Below are 21,112 nucleotides of genomic sequence, written 5' to 3' on the forward strand. Positions count from 1 at the left end.
ATGGATGGAGGAACTTTGCAGGACGTTGTCAGACAGACACGCATGGCTGAAGGAGAGATGGCAGCTGTCAGTCGGGAGGTGAGGGATCCTGCTCGTGCTTCCCATGGACACAATGCTCCTTCCAAGCAGGGCCTGAGAACAGGAGTGGCTCCATGCTCAGAGCTTTGTTTCTGTGTTGTTTTTATGAGCTGGAGAAGAAAGAGCCTCTGAAGTGAACGGCCTGCCAGTGTCACTGCACTTCCACTCTGCTCTTGTCCTCTTTCCTGCTGTTGTGGGACTCTCTGTCTTTTTTGATTTGATTTGCTGTTCTCAGCTTTGCCTTGAACCATTTGCCCGGAGCTTGTCTGCACTGCACTCCTGGCCTGGCACAGCAAAGCTGCTGCTGGCAGAATTCTAAACTGTCCTTTCTTGTGGGATTGTGTATTCCGGCCATGGATTTCCACCCTCGTGTTTCTTGCTCTCTCTCAGTGTCTGCAGGGCCTGGATTTCCTCCACTCAAACCGGGTGATCCACAGAGATCTGAAGAGCTCCAACATCCTTCTGGCAACGGACGGCTCTGTCAAGCTGGGTGGGTGTTCCTGGTCAGGCACGGCGCTCCCGGGCTGCGGGTGTGGGGCTGCTTCCCAGTGACGGCCAGAGCCCCACAAGTGCTGCTGGTGGCGGTGCCCGGCCCCTGCTGGCAGCTGAGAGCGGCTGCCCCATGCAGAGAGCTCAGGAGAGGAGCAGGGTGTCAGCAGTGGCTTTGCTCTGGGTGTGGCCCTTGCAGAGGGGCGGGAGTTGGAATCTGAAGCTTCAAGGGAATCACTAAAAGCCACTGCATGAAAGCTGAGAGTTCCTTTAAGGGTCCACTTCCATCTTGCCTTGGCTACAGCCCTGCGGACTTTTCCAGCTGGATTCAGCAGTGCATTCTCAGACTGAGAGTGGGCAATCTTTGTGCTTGGTTTCCTCATTCCAGCTGCCTTTGACAGTGTTTGTTTCTGTCCTCAGCTGATTTTGGCCTCTGCGCTCAGCTCAGCCCTGAGCAGGAGCAGTGCAGCTCCATGGTGGGCACTGCTCACTGGATGGCCCCAGAGGTTGTGACCAGTTCTCCTTATGGCCCCAAGGTGGACATCTGGTCCTTGGGCATTGTGACCATCGAGATGGTGGAAGGAGAACCTCCTTACTTCGAGCACACGGCGGCCATGGTAAGAGGCAAATTTCCCAGAGTTTGCAGAGGCCTGTGAGCACAGAGGGACCCCGCCCTGGGAGGAGCAGCCAGAGGGCTCTGCCCATCGGGAAGGGAATTCCCAGAGGATTCGAGCCTGAGCACAGACAAATATTCTGCAGTCTCCAGAATTTGCTTTGGGTTTTAAGTTGTTGCAGCTCTTCTGTCTGTGAGGATGACCTGAAAACATGAAGCCAGAGCATCAGCTCTAATCTTACCTTGCAGAAAACCCCAGACCAACCCCAAAACCCCACACCCAAACCCAACAAGTTTTCTGAAGGAGTTTCTGAAAGAGGTTCTGCGAGATGAACTTCCCCTGACTCTTCTCACTGGGAAACTTGTCCAAAACATGAAGATGATTGTTTAACATCCCCAAAGTCTAACATATTTCTTTCCTCGCCCAAGCTACTTTCTCCATGTCACCAAGGCTGAGCTTTCAGCAACCCAAACCTCGGGTTCCTTGCCTGGCAGTTTCTGGGATGGAACATCTTGAATGCATTTACTTGAGTGTCAGTGGCACTGCAGGGATGCATTTGATGTAAGAATCCTTGGAAATACCACAGGCAGACCACAGTGACTCTTGCAAATGGCCTGTAAAGCTGGTATCCGTATTTGGAGAAGCAAAATGGGTTATTTCTGATGGAGGTTCCAACTAACAAAGTCAGCCAATGACATTGGCTCTCAAGGCAAGATCATGTGGATGTTGGAATGGCTGTGGCTGCAGCAGTGTTTGGCTTTTTTGGTTGGCATTGAAGAATGAGCTCTGAGCAGCATCTCTGCCAGGGAGGAAAGTGTCCCTGGAGACTGGGGCTGAGAAACCGGGGTCGCTGTGAGCACTCGTGGGTGTGAAGGAAGCTGGCAGAGCTTTTTCAGAAGTGTTTGCTTTCCGCGCAGGCTCGCTGTCTGATCCGGCAGAACGGGACCCCGCAGCTGCAGGAGCCCAGGCGCCTGTCGGCTCTGCTGCGGGACTTCCTGGAGTGCAGCCTGGAGCTGGACGAGGAGCGGCGCTGGTCTGCCCAGGAGCTGCTGCAGGTGGATGCGAAGCGGCTGCAGGGGAAAGAGCAGCGTGAGGGAGGGGTTTTCTCGTGGGGCCCCCTCCAATAGTGTCCAGTCTCGCTGCTTTTCACATGCAAAGCCAGCAGAATCCTCGCCTGGTTTGGCTTGGCAGGGTCTTTTGCAGGTCATCTGGACCAGGTGCCCCGCAAGGAGCAGGGACATCTTCAAGTAGATCAGGCGGCTCAGAGCCCTGCCTGACCTGAGCCTGGATGTTTCCAGGGAGGAGGCACCTCCCACATCTCTGGGCACCCTCTGCCAGTGTTTCCCCACGCTTCTGATAAAAAAATTCTGCCTCAGATCTAATCTGAGCCTGCTTCCCTCTCCTGAGTTTCAAACCATTCCCCTTTGTCCTGGTGCAACAGAGCCTGTGAGGAACTTGACTTGGGAAAGTAACAGTTGATTTCTTTCTTTTTCATCCTTTGGGCAGCACCCATTTTTATCATCAGCCAAGCCTCTCTCCAGCCTGAGCCCTCTGATCGCTGCAGCAAAGCAACTGAAGGAGCAGTGGAGGACGTGAAGCACCTGGGGACAGCTTTTTGTTATAGTAGTTAGGACAAGTGGTTAGTTACGGTAGTTAGCACTGCTAGTTAGTTATGGTGGTTAGGACAGCCTGGTAGTTATGGCAGTTTTTTGAATAAAAGCTCTGTTAAACCTCAAGTCCCTTGATGTGTCCCTTCCTTGTCCCCCTGTGACTCAGCTGCCCGGAGCAATGCGAGGGGAGAGCGGGCCCAGCCTTGCCCAGAGCTGAGCCCCAGCAGAGCCCCGGCAGAGCCCAGAGCAGCCTCAGCATCGGCAGAGTCAGCCTGGAAGGAGGCGCCTGGAGCCTTCTCGACTGCAGCCGACTCGTTTACAAACCGCGTGGGGTGGGAAATGCCACTGGTTCTGCAAGAGGCCAGAGGGGGCCCGGGGAAGGCCCAAGTGCTCCAGGCGAGGCAAAAACCCGCCCAGTGCTGGAGAAAAACCACGCCTTTTTCCCCTCCCATGTCGGCCAAAACACTGAATCCTAACCCAAGTCAAACGGGGCAGGGGAGGAGCCCAGGCCCTTCCACCCCTGCAAACCAAAGCGTCCCTTGCACGGCTCTGAGCCCCGGTGGCCCCGCGGGCGTTGGTTTCTGTCGGGCTCGCTGTCGCCAGCCCAGGGCCAGCCCGGGACAGGGCGGGCACTGGAGGCTGCGGGCGGGGAGATGCGATCCCGGGACACGCATTCGGTGGCACCTGCGAGCGCAAGCAGGGGAGGGGCTCCGGCAGTGACGGGGGAAAGGAATAAGGTGAATGTGACTTAAACAAACAAACCCCATGAATCTGCTTTAGATAGGGCCAGGGAGCTGTAGGTAGGAAGGAGTGAAGGAAATTATCACTTCCAGAAAATGTTACTGATTGCCATGGACTGCTGCTCAGCCAAGGCCGTGTCAAATTCCTGAACTTAGAGAAGAAGAACAAAGACTCAATGGAGTTATTAATACTGCTTTGTTTTACTAAGACAAACAAAACGGGTGTGTGCATATTGGAGGGCGGATTGGGAAGTCTGAACCTTCCAAGGAACAGTCCCGGGGACAGAGCTCTGCCACCACAGCGGTGGTTCCCAGTCACCCCCAGTATGATCCCGGTCACTCCCAGCATCATCCCGGTCACTTACAGTCCCTCCCACTGGGTTTTCAATATGGTCCCAGTCACTCCCAATAAGATCCCAGTTTCCCGCAGCGTGGTCCCAGTGGCTCCCAGTCACACCCAGTATGGCTCATTTCACTCTCAGTAAGAGTCCAGTGTGGCTCCAGTCATTTCCAGTATGAACCCAGTCACTCCCTGTATGATTGTATTTGCCCCCACTGTGGTCCCAGTTGCTCCCAGTGTCTTGGTTTGAAAGACAGGTGTCTGCCAAGGAAGGCAGACTGAAATGGAAGAAAAAAAAATTGCAACCCCCTTCCCTCTGAATCATTATAATTTTGAAATTAAGGAGCTTTATAGGCAAAGATATGAGGAACAGGAATAACAGTTCATTACTATTATATATCTATACGTGTATAACCAGTCAAACAAACAGCAATAACTATGGCAGTAACAGCAAACAATCCCAAACCCAGTCCCAGCCTTCTCGGCTGTCAGGCCCTTTCCCCTCGGGTGCAGTTCCGCTCGCAGCCGGCAGGGGCGCTGGCGGCTCTCGGTGAGCAGGGCAGGTGCGATGGTTCCCCCGCGGCTGCAGGGGGCGCTCCGGAGCGAGCTCGGGGAGCACGCGGCACTGGCGGCCTGGGATCCCGGGAAGGGATGGAACAAAGATTTCAAAAACCCCCTGGACAGCCGATCCCGGTTTCTGGCCGGACCCTCGGGAACAGCAGGCTGGAATGGCAGGCTGGAATGGCAGGCTGGAACAGCAGGGATGAGCACAAATCCTGGGTTTCAGACGAGATGTATCAAAATTCCCGAGCTGTGGTGGGAACACCCGGAGGTCTCGGCAGGCAGGGAGAGCGGGGCTACAGAGCAGCGAAAGCTTGAAGCAATGGCAGGGGAAGGGCAGCCACAGCCTGACTCCCAGTGGGGCAGGGAAGGCAGACTTGGGAATCCCGGGGTCTCTCCGGTAGAAGGAAAGCAGCCGAAGAAGCAGCCTCTCTCTCCGTCATCCAAAACTCCAGGGACTGACTGCCCACACAGCCAGGTGAAAAAAAGAGTAGCAAGATGCACCCCTCTGTCTATGGCCAGGTCTGTTGTTTTTCTGAAGCACCCAGTAATTTGTCCCCGTGGCAACATGTATGGGGAAAATTCCTTTAACAGAAAAAAACCCCAGGAGAACTCCCAAAACCCCAACATTCTGTTACGAGCTTCCTGCAGATTGTTCCACCTCTGCTCTCCATATGGAAAGATACAAAGATCCCTTTTGGTTCACACAGTTAAATGTCTGATGGGTCACACGGTGGTACCTGTACAGATACACGTCTGGAGAGAAAGCCAAACATCCATCGCACTCTCTCAACACCCACAGAGCCTGAACCAAACTCTACAAGGCCACGCAGCTTTACACAGAAATTCATACATCGATAAAACTGTACAACGGGATGCAGGTTTACACAGAAATTGATACACAGGAAAACACAACAATCTGTGCTGTGTGAATACACTGACTTCTGTATAAAAATGGCTCCACACGGCAGGAACCGATCCAGAACTGTGCGATTACCAAAGGACCCATCGACACTTCCATACCCTTGGAACTAAAGACACAGGACTGTAGAGCTCTCCAACTGTGTACATTCCTGTCTGGGGGTGACTTTATGATGTGTATCCCCTATCGCTGCTCTCTGCCCAGAAATCAATCCTGTGCCTTTCTGTGCCTTTAAACTGAGCCCGACGGGGGAGAGAGAAAACACCGAGCGAACTTTTCAAAGCGGTTGTTCAAGGACACAGACACACACTCCTCTGCGTTCTGCTGCGGCAGCGAGAAGAGCGGAGGGAGCGCCCTGCTTGCTTTCCAGCGCGCTTTCGGCTCCTTTTCTCCGGAGGGAGACGGAGAGTTGAAGTTTGTTTTCCTGGGACTTGGGCTTTTTCCCTTCTTCTCTTCTGGACTGTTTCAACATCAGAACACACTGGGAGAATTTTCCACCGAGGCCCTGGAGGACACCAACCCAGCTCCAAGGAGGAGGAGAGAGCACACCTACAGAAGGACTCTGAAATCTTCCCAGGTTTCTCTCCACAGCGAGAGCTTTTAGTATTCAGCCTTATTATCCTTTTCCTGTGTGTTTCTTAAATAAATAGGTTCTTTTTCTCTTTCACTTTCCTCAGAGGAAAATATTATTTTCCCAGACCTGGTGGGAGAGGGCTGGTTGTAACCTGCCTTCTGTCAGAGGATATTTTCCTCCAAATTTGTCCAAAGCAGCCACTAAAATAAGTCAGTATTTATTTTGGGGGAAAAATATTTCGAATGGCATTTTGAGGGTCAACAAACACAAAGATAATAATAAGGGTAAATACAAAGAAATAAACACAAAGAAATACAAAGAAAATACAAAGAGGTGAAAGAGGACAGGAGCTCACTGGACTGGTCCTTGGCAGTGCCCGGGCAGACCCTGCATGAATTTGGCTGCCTGAATGCAGCTCTTGCCCAGGCCCCAGGGGTGGCCCCCTCTGGGTGTCTCTCCCAGCACCACAGGGATGCTCCTGCCCCTTCCCTGCTGCCCCAGGGTTCTGCAAGCGCCTTCTGGGGCCACCCAGACACCTCCCTGGGCCTCTGGAGGCCCCATGGCAGAATGCAGACAGGGATTGAATCAAAGCTTCCTTGGAAGATGGAGGCAGGAGAATATTGCCCACCATCTTCTTTCCAGCTGCCCTCCACACTCCTGCAAATCCTGCTGGGACACTCAGGCTCTCCATTCCAGGGCTCTGCAGCTGCCATGCAAACCCATCCATCACTGTGTCCCCTCTCACATGGATATCAAGGAAATGACACAGCAATATCTAGAAAATGTGAACTTGATTAATTTGACTGCTCTAAAATTCTGCAACTCGAGGGTGACTGGAAGACTATGGGGTGAGAACCTTATGCCTCCAAAAAGGGTCAACAGTTTTGAACTGGAACACTCAGAGAAACTTCAGCTTCCTCCTCTCTCCCTTCGCTTTGTACATCTGGTCTGGGGTCATATGGTTGGAACATCCCCTTGGCTGATTTGGGTCCGCTGGCCTGGCTGTGTCCCCTGCCAGGATCCTGCCCACTCCCATCCCCTCTGATGGGGGAAGGAATGGCAGAGGGACAGCATTGCGGGGCAGTAGCCAGAACACCGCTCTGTTACCAGCACCCGTCCAGCTACCAATGCAAAGCACAGCCCTGGAAGGCCCGTGAACTTTCCCTCAGGCAGACCCAACACACGGGACTTGAGCTGCCAGCGGCCCAGGTCACCCTCTGCCAGCCCTGCTCCTTGGACCTTGTGTCCCCACAAGCAGACACAAAGTGTTTCTGCTGCTCCCCCTTCTGCACAAATCCACAGAGAGCTGGGATTTTTCCAAGTCTCGTGTCTCCGTTGTGCCGTATTCCCAAAGAAGCAGCAGCCCCTCCCGATGAACACGGCGAGTTGCACGGATGCTTGTCAGCTCCACTGCCTGCCTAGAAATCTGGAAACTGCTTCTAAATGCTGCTCCCTTCAGCTCTGGGGCACCGACTGACACAGAGCTGGGAAACAAATGCCCTGGCTGCTGGCTGACAAGGTGAGTTCCGCCAGAGTCAGAGCTCTGTGGGAAATCTCTATCCACGCCTCTCCTTCGAATAGATCCACACACGGGGTGCGCAGGGACGTGTCCTGTATGGAAAGGAAGGAGTGTGCCAGCACCGTGACTGACACTTTCCCTCTCCATGTGCGTTCCACAGCCATGGGTACACAGACGTGATGGAAACCCTCGCACAGCCAGAGCCTTCTGTCCCTGCAGAACGGAGCCGGCGGGTGCGGGCGGTTGGTGGGCAGCGAGTCCCGGACAGCGGGCGAGATCCGGCTCCACAGCTGCCAGGCCCCGCTAAGGCTTAATGCCGCCTCCTCGGCATCAGGAAAGGCCTTCAGCCTCGTCCCTGCCTAGAGGGGCAGCGCTGGCCTGGCTGCACAGCTCGTTTTCCCCACAGGTTGCAGGAGATGAGATCACAACGCTTGCAAACAGCGACTGCGAGCCACAGCTCTGGGTGCTCACCATGAACCTCAGCTCTGCCAGCGCTGTCTGCCCCAGGCTCCAGGGGATGCAGTGGGAGCCTGGCTAGGCTCTGTCCTGGGGCCATCCTCCAGGGACAGCTGCACACAGGGAGCATTTGGTTGCCACAAAGAGCCAGGCCATGGCTGCAGGGAGCTGCTCCAGGTGCGGCCTGCACTGCTGTGTGCTGCGCTCTGGGGCTGCTGCTCCCCGCAGAGGGGACTGCACTGGGGTGCCAGAGGAGACAGAGAAGCTCCAGCTTAAGCCTAACTGGGCTGGGTGGCTGGGCTGGGAAGAGTGGCGAGGGTCAAGGGCATTCACAGAGCTCATCCTGCTCTGTGAAGAACGAGGAAAAGGGAGTGGGAACCCAGCAGTGAGCAGAGCTGAGGCCTGGAGAGCAGCTCTGAATGACCCCCAAATCTCACCAGAGCTCTGAGACATTGCTGTTCTTCAGCCAGTGACAACATGAGTCCCTAAACCTGGGGCTCACTCTTCCTCGTGGCCAGGGGCATCAAGGAAGGCTACAGTGCAATGGGGACTGCGGTGAGCTGGGAACTCACTGGGGGAAAGAGGGAGCACTTGTGGAGCAAAAGGCAGGTGGGGGAGAGAACTGTTGAGAGAAAGGCTGAGCTTCAGCTTGAGCAAGCTGAAAAATGGCATTGGGGGTCATCCCAGACTGATTCCATTTCAGAAGTTACTGAACAAGTTTGTTATTGGGGGGGTGTCATATTTTCCCCTGGAGGTGCACGCTCTGCAAACTTGAGCTGCACTGCCGAGCTGCTCAAGCACGTCTCTGCTGCAGGTCACGGCGTTTCTTCTTTGGCTTCTTGTGGCCCCGGGGCTGAGCCGCAGCAGAGCCCTGGCGGAGCCCAGAGCAGCCTCAGCATCCACAGAGCCCGGCTGCAAGGAGAGAAAGCAGAAAGCGCCCGTCAGCTGAAGGCTCCCGTCCCCCTTGTCCCAGCCGCCCGCGGTGCCCAGGCCGTGCTGGCCGCGCTCAGAGCGCTGCCCAAAGCTGCCCAGCATTGCTGCCTCTGGCAGGAGAGCAGGAGGGCAGGACACGTGCCCAGCCTGCAGCCGGCCGTGGCACAGCCACCTCCTCAGCAGCTGCCCAGAGCGGGATGCTGCTGCGCTCGCTGCCGTCTCCCAAAAGCCCTTATCCCAGCCATGCCAGGAGGACGGGCACCCACCTCACGCCTCCCGCCGCCAGAAGAAAAGCTGCTCCCAAACGGTGTCCTCAGCCCTTCTCCAAGGGCACGTCCCACCCACGCCACAGCTGCTCCCAAGCACTTCGCCATCCGGACCAGACAGCACCTAGAACGCTTCCTTTGGAAAAACAAACCATAAATCAATGAAAAGAGATTACAGACAAAAAGGGAAAACAAGGGAAAAGGTAAAAAATCTTCCCTCTGCTGGGGCCCTGAGGAAGGTCCAAGCCCGCCATGCGAGGGAAAAACCCACCCACGGGCCAGGGCAGCCCACGCTTTCTGCCTTCCCCCTGCACTGCCCCCAAAAGTCATGCTGAGCCCAAAGCCAACAAGGGCAGTGGAGCAGCCCAAGCCCTTCCTTGCCTGCAGAGCAAAGCAGCCCATGCACAGCTTCTGGTGTCCAACCTCTGCTCCCACCATGGGGCTTTGTTTGTGTCGGGCTGGCTGCCCCAGCCCCAGCCCCAGGGCGGGCCACGGTGGGTGCTGGGGGCTGTTGGCAGGGCCAGGAGCAGACTCCCAGTTCAAAACCAGCCCAGCCCATCCCCCCAGCCCTGCCAAAAAGCAGCTTGGCAGCCAACTGAAGAATTGGTTGCATCCGCCCCAGCAAAGGGGGGAACCTTTGCTTCCCGGCCAGGCTGTGCAATGCACAAATCTGGGAGCATCCCCCTGCGTGTGGACTCATCTGCAAATTCGCTGTGGAGCCTGGCTTTGGAGAAGGTGCCACAATTGAAGTCCATCATCTTCAGCTTGCCAGGTGGAGGAAGAGCTTGTCATCCTTGATGTCACCCTCCATGTCTCCAGCAGCAGCAGCCGCACCTGGCACAGCTTCTCCAGGGGCTCCTTCTTCCCTGGGGCTGGAGCAGGCTGTCAGTGCTCTGCCCAGGGCCCCGGCTGTCACTGAAGCAGAACAAGCAAAAGCAGCTGGCGTGGGGGCCACCAGTGCTGGGAAGAGCAGCTCAGCTCCAGCAGCAGGGCTGCGCGTGCCCAGCTGAGGAGCCCTGCGCAGCGATTCAGGCAGGACAAAAACTCTGCCTTTCTTTGCTGCTTCTTGCCAAGGCGCGTGTGCAGCTGGAACTTACCGGCTCCCTGGGTCAAAGCGTGCGTGTGGCTCTCTCCCTTCTCCTATGGCACGTGAATATCCTGCATCCAAGGATCACAGGACAGGTCTTCTAATGAGGGCCTTTCCGAGGAGAGCACGGATAAACACCGTCGGATGAGATTCTGGCACTCTGTGGAGTGAAAGCAGAAAGCACCAGTCAGTTGCAGAAGGCTCCTGTCCGCTTTGCCCCACTCTTGCCATGGCCAGGCCGTGCTGCGTGTGCTCAGGGCTGTGCCTAAACTTTGCCATCAATTCTTTCTTTTGGAGGAGAGCAGGAGAGCAGGACATTGCCACCTCCTCAGCAGCTGCCAGTGTGGGATGCTCCTGAGCCCGCTGCTGTCTCCCAGCACTGCTATTCCCCCCGTGCTGCAGAGACGAGGATCCACCTGGAGAGAGCCGTCGTGGGAGCGAGAGCCGGCCCCAGGTGCTGTTCCAGCCCCTCCTGAAAGGGTGCTCCCCGCAGACCATCTGGTGCAGCACGATGCCCAGGGACCAGACGGTCGCTGCCTCGCCGTAGTACCAGCCGAACTGGGTCCATTCCGGGGGGCTGTAGGATGGTGTTCCTATGGAATAGAGATGGAGTTCTTCAGGGGGACGCTGCCTGCTCCCAGAGCCTCGCCCCAGCATCCCTGGGCATGCGGGGGCCGCAGCAGCGGCACGCGGCGTGACCCGCTGCCTTCTGGCCAGCACCTGGGACTTGTGTACAAACTGGGGGTTGGAAAAGAAGCCGCTGGTGTTGCAAGAGGGCAGCGGAAGCCCTGGCAAGGCCCGAGCATTCCATGCAAAGGAAAAACCCACTTGGTGCTGGGGAAAAACCACGCTTTCATCCTCCCTGCCTGCACTGCCCCAGAAACCATTCTTAAGCCAAGGCAACCACGGGCAGCAGAGCAGTCCGAGCCCTGTCTCGCCTGCACACCAAACGGGCTGGAGCACAGGTTCTGGGCCCCCCTCTCTGCTACCCCCACCCACGGGTGTGTCTGTGGCGCTGGCTGCCCCAGCCCCAGCGCCAGTCCTGGGCAGAGTGGCTGGCGAAGGCTGCCAGCAGGGCTGGAAGATGGCCCCTCAGCCAGCGCCGCTCAAAAGCAGCTCAGCTGAACACTCCGGCTGCCATGACTGGCAGCAAAAGGGAGAATTCCCCCTGCCACAGCCGGCTTGGGCTGTGAGATGTTGGGCCGTGAGATGTTGGGCTGTGAGATGCCGCTACCAGGAGCCTCCCCCTGCGTGGGCTCACCTGCAAAGCTGGTGTAGGCTGCGGCTTGCAGGTAGGTGCCACAGCCAAAGTCGATGAGTTTGGCCTGCCCGGTGGCCAGGTCGACCAGGATGTTCTCCGGTTTGATGTCCCGGTGCAGGACCCCGCAGCTGGTGCAGTGCCGCACGGCCTCCAGCACCTGGCGGAACAGGTGCCGCGCCACCTCCTCGCACAGGAAGCCCCGTGCCCGAATGAAGCGAAGGAGGTCCTGACACCGCTCCGGGCGCTCCAGCACCATCAGCACGTTGTTGGGGAGCTCCAGCCACTCGTGGAGCTGGACGATGCCAGGGAAGCCAGCGGACACCTTGTCCAGCAGCACGATCTCCAGTGGTGCTCGGGTGCCGTCGGGCTGCGGGAGGAGCACGGTGCCGTCAGCGGGGCTGATGCCGTGCCGGGGCTCGGGAAGCCCTCAGCCAGCCGGGGACGCTCTGCGCGCTCCGCTGGCCCCACGGCCGCTCTCCCTCGAGGCGTTCTGGCGGCTTCCACCCTGCCGGGCCTCGGCTCATCCCCGCCCGCCGCGCCCCGGCTTCTCCCGCTGCCCATCGCTCACTCACCAGCTCGCCCCAATGGCCGATGCGGTTCCGCGGCACCCGTTTGATGGCCACCTGCAAGGCAAGGGGAGCAGCGGGCTGAGCTCGCCGCCCGCCGTGCCCAGCCCCATGCTCCTTCTCCTCCTCCTCCTTTGCCCCCCGCCTCCTGCGCCCGCCGCCGGCCCCGCCACTCACCGGGGCGCCGTCCGAGAGCCGCGTGGCCGCGAAGACGCTGCCGAAGCCGCCGCGCCCCAGCAGCGAACCCAGCCGGTAGCGCTCCTTCAGGCCCTGCTGCGCCTTCCGTGCCCGCGAGACGCGGCCGTCAGCGCTCGGCCCGGGGCCAGGAACGGCCCCCGAGCGCCGCTCAACCGCCCCGGGCCGGCCATCCGCACATGGGGGCTCTTTTGGAGGGGCCACCGGCGGCTCGGGGCCGGCGGCCGCGCTCAAGAGCGGCGGAGCTCGGAGCGGGGAAGACGCTGCGGAGGCGGCGGGAGCGGCCGCGCCGCCTGTGTCCCCGGCGGGCCCCGGGAGGAGCCGAGGCCGGGGCCGGGGTCGGGGTCGAGGTCGGGCCAGCCGGAGCCAGAGGCTGGCGATGGTGCCCAGGAGCCAGGCACTGATGCCCGCCCAGCAGCGCCACAGCCAGGACGGCGAGAGCCGGGCGGAGGCGGGACCGCGGCGGGACGCCCGGGGGCGGGGAGGGGGCAGCCCCGCCCGGGGCCGGGGGCGGGCCGGGGGCATGGCCCGGCCGGGCCTGGGGAGAGGGAGGCCGCGGGAGGGGGGGTTGGGGAACCAAAGGGAGAGCGGGAGAGGGTGCGAGACACTGGGAGAGGGAGAGGAGGAGCAGGAGAAGGGACGCAGAGGGTTCGTAGACTCGCTGCTTTTGCGCTGCTTTTGCGCTGCTGCCGCTGCTGCCGCTGCTGCTGCTGCTGCCGCTGCTGCCGCTGAAGCGCTGGGAGCGTTTGTCCGCGTGTCCGTGTGTCCGGTGCCCGTGTGTCCGTTCCCCCCCGCGCGCCCCACGGCCGAGCCCCGCGCGCCCCGGGGCAGCACGGGCCGCTCCGCTCCGGGGCCGAGGCGGAGTCCCGGAGCATCTCTTCCTCCCGCAGCCGCACCAAACCCGCTCGGCCATTGGCAGCAGTTTTGCACACGTTTCCCTTTGAAGGGCTCCTCTCTACCCCCATTTCCAAGGAGTCTCCCTGGGGTTTTGGCACCTGCAGCGACAGGGCAGCGATTGGGCTTCAAACTTCAAGAAAGACATGGAGGGGCTGGAGCACGTCCAGAGATGGGAATGGAGCTGGGGAAGGCTCTGGAGGACTTCTGAGGGGCAGCTGAGGGATCTGAGGGGGCTGAGCCTGGAGGAAAGGAGGCTCAGGGGGGACGTGGCTCTCTCCAAGTCCCTGACAGGAGGGGGCAGCCAGGAGGGGTGGGGCTCTGCTGCCAAGGGAAAGCACGAGAGGAAATGGGCTCGGGGGAACCTTTGGGGTGGATGGTGGGGAAATTCTCATCCTCCGTGTCTCGTCAAAGGGGGATGGGGGCAGGGGTGGGGCACGACCTCGGGACACGGGGATGGTGACTCTGGGCTGGGGACACGGGAAAGGGCACGGGAAGCCAAAGCCCCGCTGAGCGCTGGCGCTGGGCTGGCACGGGGTGAGCCGGCAGCAGGGCCCCGCAGTCCTGAGGGACTCGCCCTGACGGCCGGGGAGTATTGATCCTGGTCTCTAAAAAACGAGACTCAATAAAATATCATTAAAAGATGCCTCCTTCTCCTCCTCTCCCATCCCTTCTCCGGCTCCCCCCGGGCCCAGCGCCCACCCTTGGCCCCCCCGTTTTCCCAGCGCGGCCGCATCCCGCGGGAGGAGCCGGGATGGAGCCGGGAGAGGTCGGGCTGGGGCAGCGCTGGGCTCTGGGCCCGGCCGGGGCGCCCCCCACGCGCCCCCTCCTCAAATTCCCCTGGCGGGGGGCGCTGGGAGCGAGGGGGGGGCGCAGGTGGGGTCCGGGTGGGGAGCGCTGAGCGCTGCGGGTCTGCCTGGCAACTGGTGAGTCACCAGCGCCGCGCGCTCTGATTGGCTGAAGGTTGTTCAACGCCTGCTCTGATTATCTGATACTCGCGGGGGATTTTGGTTGGTCCTTGGGGGCTGTGGGGCGGCTTAGGGGGGGTCTCTGCACCTTTGGGGTTCGCTGGGTGCCGATTTGGGGTTCAGGTGCCTCCCAAGGGCCCCCCGGGGGGGGTGACACAGGGGTGACACACGGGGGTCCCCATTCCCGATCCATCCTGGGGCCGGTTCTGCCCCTTCCACTCTTGGTCCCCCCGCGGGATCCTCCAAAGTCCCTTCCCACTGTTCCCCAATAAACGGGACCGGGGCGAACTGGGAAGCCTTCCTGGGAACACTGGGAGCCGCCGGGCAGGGGCAGAGTGACAGCGGGGCTGTGGGGGGACACACGACCCCCCAAAATCATCGCGGGGATGGAGCGAGGGGTCCCGGCTGGGCCCGAGGCCACGGGGAGGGGCTGCGGCCGCCGGCGGCTCAGGGGCTCTGTGGGCAGAGCAAAGGGGGTGACACCGGGCTGGGGGGCCCCGGGGGGAGCTCAGAGCTCCGGGGGAGGGGGGACACGACCCCCGGGCCCCTCCTGTCACCTGCCTGTGCAGGTAGAAGCCGAGCCCCAGCGCCAGGAAGACGAAGCCCAACACGAAGCCCCCGATCCCCGTCAGCATCTTGGGGGGCAGGGGGCAGCTTTGGGGAGTGGAGGGCAGAAGGATCCGGGAAATGGCGGTGGCTGCCGGGAAGGGACCGGAATGGACTGGGACAGAATGGGATGAACTGGGACAGAATGGGACAGGAGGATACACTGGGACCAGGATCAGGACTGGGCAGGGCCAGATTTGGGACACCAGGGATTATACTGGGATATATTGGGACCACACTGAGGGCTACTGGGAACATGCTGAGGCCCAATGGGTGCTGCTGGGATATACTGGGAGTGATTTGCATCATACTAGGAATGACTGGGATTGTACTGGGAGTGACTGGAACCACAGTGGTGGTGAAAGGGCGCAATTGGAAAGATGCAGGGATCATCCTGGGAGCAGCTGGCCCCTGCTGGGGTCATACTGGGATCATACTGGGAGTGACAGGGTCATGTTGCAGTCACTGGCATAGTGCTGGGAGTATCTGGGAGTGACTGGGATCATACTGGGGGTGACTGGACTCATACTGGGACCATGCTTAGAGCAACTGGGACCATGATGGGGCAAAAGGCGTCAGAAGGACTGACTGGGAATGACTGGGTTCATACTGGAAGTGACTGGAGCTGTACCTGACTCCTACTGGAAGGGACTGAGAGTGAAAGGAACCCTACAGGACATGACTGGGAACAACTGGGACCATGTTGGGGGCAACTGGGACCTTATTGGGAATGACTGGGAACATAAAAGCTTGAGTGGAGTTTTTATCCCGTGACATTCCTGGGGAGCAGCAGCAGCTCCGCGCCCCCAGCCCGGGGGGTGGGAGCAGGGGAACCGCTGGCAGCACCTTCGGGGCACAGCCGAGGGCTGGGGGGCTCCTCCCCCACTTCATTTTCTCTGCCCAATTCAAATCATCCCCTCCCATTCAAATCCCCTCCATTCACATTTTCTCCCCACCATTAAAGTTTCCTTGCCCCAATTGAACTTTTCTCCCCAGTTAAGCCCTGAGGCCCCTCCCCGCCCCTGGCTCCTCCCGGCAGGACCCGGCCGGGACTTTCTGGAAACAGCAGCGGGAAGAGTTCCAAAATTCCTCATTACTTCCATCGATTTCCTTGGTTTCCGGGGCATTTTCCTGCGGCTGCTCCGGGCCATGGCTGAGGGGTTCCCTCGGGCTCCAGCCCCTTTCCAGCCCCTTTTGCCAGCTCTTTTCCTCAGCTGACCCAAAGCTGCGGATTTTGGGGGGCGGGAAGAGTCGCTCTGCTCGGGGGTCCCCGTGGTGCCCCAGGGAGGCCCCGAGGCCGCAGCGCGGTTCCCTCGGGCCCCTTGGAGCGTTTGGAATCTCCAACTCTCAGCAATCGCTGTCTGTGGCATTCAATCCCTCCTGCAGGGTTTTCCCCCAGACCGGCTTTCTTTCCAGAGGGTTTTGTGGTTTCGCTTCGAGCCGGGGCCTGAGGGCACCGGAGCGGCCGCGGGTGCCGGGGCAGGAAGGGCTGAGGGACAGCAGCGCCCCACAAAGCTCCGGGAGGGGGACAAGGGCTGGAGGGGGCAAAGAGAGAATAAACACGAGATTTTAGAAAAAGAAAAAAAATCCAGTAAAATATAGATGATATCTAAAATATAATAAAAAGAACTCTGAAAAAAGAAAGTAACAGCAGAGCTTCTTCTCCTGGGACTTTGGGTTTCTTGTCCAAGCTCCGAGCTGGGTCTGAGCCAGAAACCAGTGGCTGGGAGAGACATTGCTGCTGAAGGCCTTCCTATGGCCAGAACTGAAGTGTCGAGTATCAAGGAACAGCTTGAGGTTACCGAAGCGCCAGCGCTCCCGTTGGATTCCCTCGTTTGAAGCTGAAAGCGGAGCTCCGTCTGTGACTCTGCTTTGTAAGGATTGAATGTGAAACTCCAGAGCAATCCCCGTTTCCCTCCCTCCTCTGGCCAGCGGCGCACGGAGAAGGGATGGGAGTTTCGGTGAGTCCGTGCTTCCCCCTGAGGGACAGGAATCCTTGCCGTGTCCAGCGGGGGTCCCTCCGCAGCCGTGCGGTCACTCCCCGGCCCGGCCCTGAGGCGCGGGGCAGTCGCGGGGCAGCCGCGCTCCGGCCCCGTCAGCGGCAGCGCCGCTTCGTGCCGGGCAGGAGCGGCAGAAGGAGCCGGGCGGCGGCGGGGGCTGAATCCCGGCAGGAGGAGGAGGAAGAAGAAGAGGAAGAAGGGGCCGGGTCAGCCTGCGGTGTCCGATGGCCGGGGAGCAGCGGGGAGGCCTCGGGGAGCGGCGGCGGGCGGGGCTCTGTTGGAGCCGCCCCGAGGGGTTTGTGCCGCGCCGGGTCCCTGAAGGAGTCGCTCCGCGGGACGGGCGAGCTGGGAACAAAAGGAAATACAGAGAAGAGAATAAAATACAATCAAAGAGCAGCACCGAGAGGCGTCTCCCCCGCCCGCGTTTGAAGGAGCTGCACCGAGGGAGGGACGGAGGGTGAGTAGAATAAAACCCAGAGAATGGAGTAAAATAGAATAAAAAACTGCACCGGGATGTCCGCGGCGCCCGGTGTCACTGACGAGCCGCACGGCGGGACGGGCGCTGTCGGGTGTGGCCAGAAGGGCAGCGCCGAGGAGGGTGAGAGGTGAGAACAGAAAAAACAATAGAGAGAATAGAATAAAATGCAATGAAAGAGCCTCACCCGGGGATCTCCGCAGCCCCGAGTCACTGAAGGAGGCGCAGCGAGGGACGGGCGGGGCGCGGCCCGGATCGAGCCCCTCCAGCTGCGCCTCGAGCGGCGACCCCGCGGGACCGCGCCGGGGCCGGGCGGCGGCGGCAGCCGGAGCCGGGAAAGCGGCTTGGAGCGGCGGAGACGAGCGGGGGGTTCCCCTCAGCTCCGCTCAGCCCTCGGGCACCGGGGGGTTCCGGGGGTTGTTCCTGTCAGCTCCACTCAGCCCTCGGGCACCGGGGGGTTCCGGGGGTTGTTCCCCACCAGCTCCGCTCAGCCCTCGGGCACCGCGCTGGGGTCGCCGCGCACTTTTCACCCCCGCCCGCCCCCACGGGCCGGGCCCCGCGGCTCCCGCTGCCGCCGCCTCGGCCCCGCCGAGCCCAGAAACCACGAAAAATCGCTGCCATGAACTAAAAAAGCTTTTCGTGTGCAGCGATGGGTGCGGGGGGAGTCCTTATGAACTCCCCTCCCCTCAGATCCTCCCAGGCACCGCTGGGCACTAGCGCAGCTCCCGGGGCCGGGTCCCTGCCACACTTGGGTATTAAATCCGACAGATTTGAGGAGCGGGCACAGCCCTAGAAACCAGGGCTTTGCCCTCGGGACCTTGGAGCTGCACGAGGGGGATAAAGGATCCCCTGCACTCACCAAGGCCCCCAGAAGCAGCTCTGGCCCCCTAAGAATGGGGCTGTATTTGGGAGAGTTAGGATGGCTGGGATGGGGTCTGGAATGAGACAGACACATGTTAGGATGAAGACGTTTGGGGGATCCGGTTCCTGAGGAGGTTTTGGGGCACCCTCCAATCCTGAGCGATGTGTTACTGGGAGGGGGGACACACCTGGCTCTTGCACTTGGTGTACGGCTCCAGAGGGAAGGACATGGGGAGCCCATTTTAGGGTAGATACTGCTGCTTTCCACCAGTTTTGGGGGGGTTGTAAACTCCTTTGGGAGATTCCCCGGTCATTTTCGGAGGTGGAGGTGAGGCCTTTTTTGGGAGGATCCTGATGCTTTCCACCACTTTTCGGGGTTCTAAATGGCTTGTGGTGGAACCACTTTCGTGGGTTCTGATGCTGCCCACCCGTGCTCTGCACTGGTCCAGACTGGTGCTCCCAGCGCTGCATGGGGCAGGGCCATGGGGACCCCTCCACAGCACAGCCTGGCGGCTTTGGGGCTGGCAGCACTTGCCCGGCGCTGGCCATGGGGCGTGTGCTGGCAGCTGGGGCCGTACTGGTGGTACTGGTGGTGCTGGGAGCTCACGTGTCTGGGGCCAGTGGGACTCAGGTGAATGTGGGTGCCTCAGGGATGTGGTGGGGACAATGGGAAAATACTGAGAGAGGTGGGAAAAAGGGAGGAAGAGAGCAGAAAACGGGAGCTGGAATGTCCAAACCAGGAGTCCAGCCCAGGGGTCTCTGGCCTGACTCCCCCCCAGCAAGTGGCTCCCACAACCCCTCACCCTGTCCCCAAAATCCCTTGGTATCCCCCACCCATCTCTGTATTCCCCCCTCCAAAATCTCCAGGCTCCTGCAGTGAGACCAGAGGGGGCCAAGTCCCCATCTAGTGTGACCACAAGCCCCAAACTTTTTTCTCCACACAACAATCTTCCCACTTTTCCCCTTCCTGGCTTCCCCCACAGCAGCTGGGAGCAGCCAAGAGCCCAGCGCTGCCCCAGCCCGACCGGCCCCAGCTCCATCCCTGCTCCTCCCATGGGATGCGATGGGTTTGGGGGGAGGGGGCCAAGGGTGGGCACTGGCCCTGGGGGGAGGAGGAGCAGGGGTGGAGGAGGAGGGATGAAGGAGAAGGGGGAGAACGGACAGGAGGAAGAGCAGAAGGAGGAAGTGCAGGAGGAGTGGGAGGAAGAGCAGGGATAGAGGAGGAGCAGGAGCAGGAACAGGAGGAGGAAGAGGAGGCAGCACGTGCATCCATCGCTCCCCGTATCTGCAGCCCCCCTGCCCCGGGAGCATCGCCCCCCCGCATTCCGCAGGGGACCGGGGAGGGGAAGCTTGCCCCAAATATCTTGGGTGGTCCCTGGGAGGGTTTTTTGGGGGGGTTCCCGCTGGTGGCTCACAGCAGAGCCCTGGCCGTGGGTGGGGGGATGCGGGGTCTCCCCCCACGTGTGGGTTGGTCTCCCTGGATCAGGCTCTGGTACCACGTGGCGATCACCCGGTGCCGGTGCGGCGTGAGGGGGACACCGGTTTTGGGGACTGCCTGGGAGATCCAGGTTTGGGGGAAGCCCGAGAGCCACGGAGTGGGAAGAGCGGAGAAGGGCGATCCCGGAGCTGGGGGATGCCCGGCAGCCTGAAGGGAGGGGGAGGATGGAGAGCAGGGGAACCAGGGACCCCTTGGACACCGAAGTGGGGAGCCTGGAAAGGGGGGACCCCTGGGATTCCCCGGACCCCTCATAGCCCAGAGAAGGCGGGAACCTTGGTTAGGGGGGAACCTCAAAATACACAGGACCCCAGAAGCCAAGAGAGGGAAAATGACCCGCAGCCCAAAGTGGCGAAAACAGAGAGGGAACTCCGGGGAGGGTAGTTTTTGCTGAATCTCGGAGTTTTTGGTTTGAATCTGCATTATTTGGGCTGAACCTTGATTTTTGGAGGGGAAGAGTGAACCTTGGTGTTTCTGAGGTTTGTTGAGCTAAATGTTGGTGGTTTGGTTATTGTGGGGGGTAGAACCTTCATATTTTGGAAGGGCTTTTTCCTGGATATTGAGATTTTTGGAGTTTTGGGGCCATGTCTTCGTGTTTGGGGTTTTTTTGGCTGGATTTTATTATCTTCGAGTTTTTCATAGACAAAAGATGCCCAGAGACTTCTGGAGATGGACAAGGGCAGAAGGAGCCCCCAAGCCACTGCACTCACCCCTTGTTTCTCCATACAAACCAGGATTTGTCATTCCCAAGGTGTGGCCGGATGGAGGAGGAGGAAAAGCCCCAGAGATGCTGCACGAGGATGGGCTGCAAACACAGCCCCCAGAGATCCAAGGAGGAAAGAGTCCCCCTGTGTTGGGAAGGCAGCCGGAGATCCAGGGGGAGCTCGGAGCTGGGGGAGAAGCCTCAGGGTGGGGAGAAGCCCCACAAGTGCTTGGAATGTGGGAAGGGCTTCAGATGGAACTTCAGGCTGAGGGAACACCAGAGGATCCACACTGGGGAAAAGCCCTATGGTTGTGGGGAATGTGGGAAGAGCTTTGGGCAGAGCTCCCACCTGATCCGGCACCAGGTGATCCACACCAGGGAGAGGCCCTATGACTGCTTAGAATGTGGGAAGAGCTTCAGCTGGAGCTCTGCCCTGAGAGAGCACCAGCGTCCCCACACCGGGGAGAGGCCCTACGAGTGTGGGGAGTGTGGGAAGAGATTTCAGACCACCTTCAATCTCCTCGAACATCAGTGGATTCACACAGAAGAGAGGCCCTTCCGCTGCCCGGACTGCAGGAAGGGCTTCAAGCAAAATTGCACCCTCATCACCCACCAGTGCATCCACACCGGGGAGAGGCCCTACGAGTGTCCTGAGTGCGGGAAGAGCTTCTCCAGGAGCTCTGCCTTGACCCAACACCAACGGAGGCACCGCTAAGGGAAGCCCTGCGAGTGCCCTGAGTGCGGGAAGAGCTTCGTGCGCTGCTCCAGCTCCATCCCCCGTGGGAGGATCGGCGTTGGATGATCCCCAGTGACCCCCGTGGGGCAGAGCCCTGGTGACCCCCGTTCCGGGTGATCCGCGCTGGGTGGGGGGAAGGTGTTGGAGAGATTTCTTTGCCTTC

General features: G+C 59.8%; 1 protein-coding gene and 2 pseudogenes across 1 annotated transcript; 1 reads left to right on the forward strand and 2 right to left on the reverse strand.

Annotated features, from left to right (window-relative positions):
- The window catches only part of LOC138102437 (uncharacterized), a 705,988-nt pseudogene that overhangs the window by 622,669 nt on the left and 62,207 nt on the right, over window positions 1-21,112 (forward strand).
- LOC138102438 (zinc finger protein 850-like) overlaps window positions 1-21,112 on the reverse strand; it is a 385,524-nt pseudogene that overhangs the window by 13,142 nt on the left and 351,270 nt on the right.
- On the reverse strand, window positions 10,670-15,206 carry LOC138102411 (serine/threonine-protein kinase pim-1-like; the record flags this gene model as incomplete). The annotated part of the gene is made up of 4 exons (XM_069000120.1): window positions 15,117-15,206; window positions 14,631-14,708; window positions 11,451-11,808; window positions 10,670-10,782 (listed from the first exon to the last, which is right to left on the reverse strand). Coding segments are annotated over exons 1-4 (639 nt in total), but the record flags the coding sequence as incomplete, so codon positions are not given.

The sequence above is a fragment of the Aphelocoma coerulescens genome, unplaced genomic scaffold (assembly GCF_041296385.1).
Source record: "Aphelocoma coerulescens isolate FSJ_1873_10779 unplaced genomic scaffold, UR_Acoe_1.0 HiC_scaffold_75, whole genome shotgun sequence".
Taxonomy (NCBI): domain Eukaryota; kingdom Metazoa; phylum Chordata; class Aves; order Passeriformes; family Corvidae; genus Aphelocoma; species Aphelocoma coerulescens.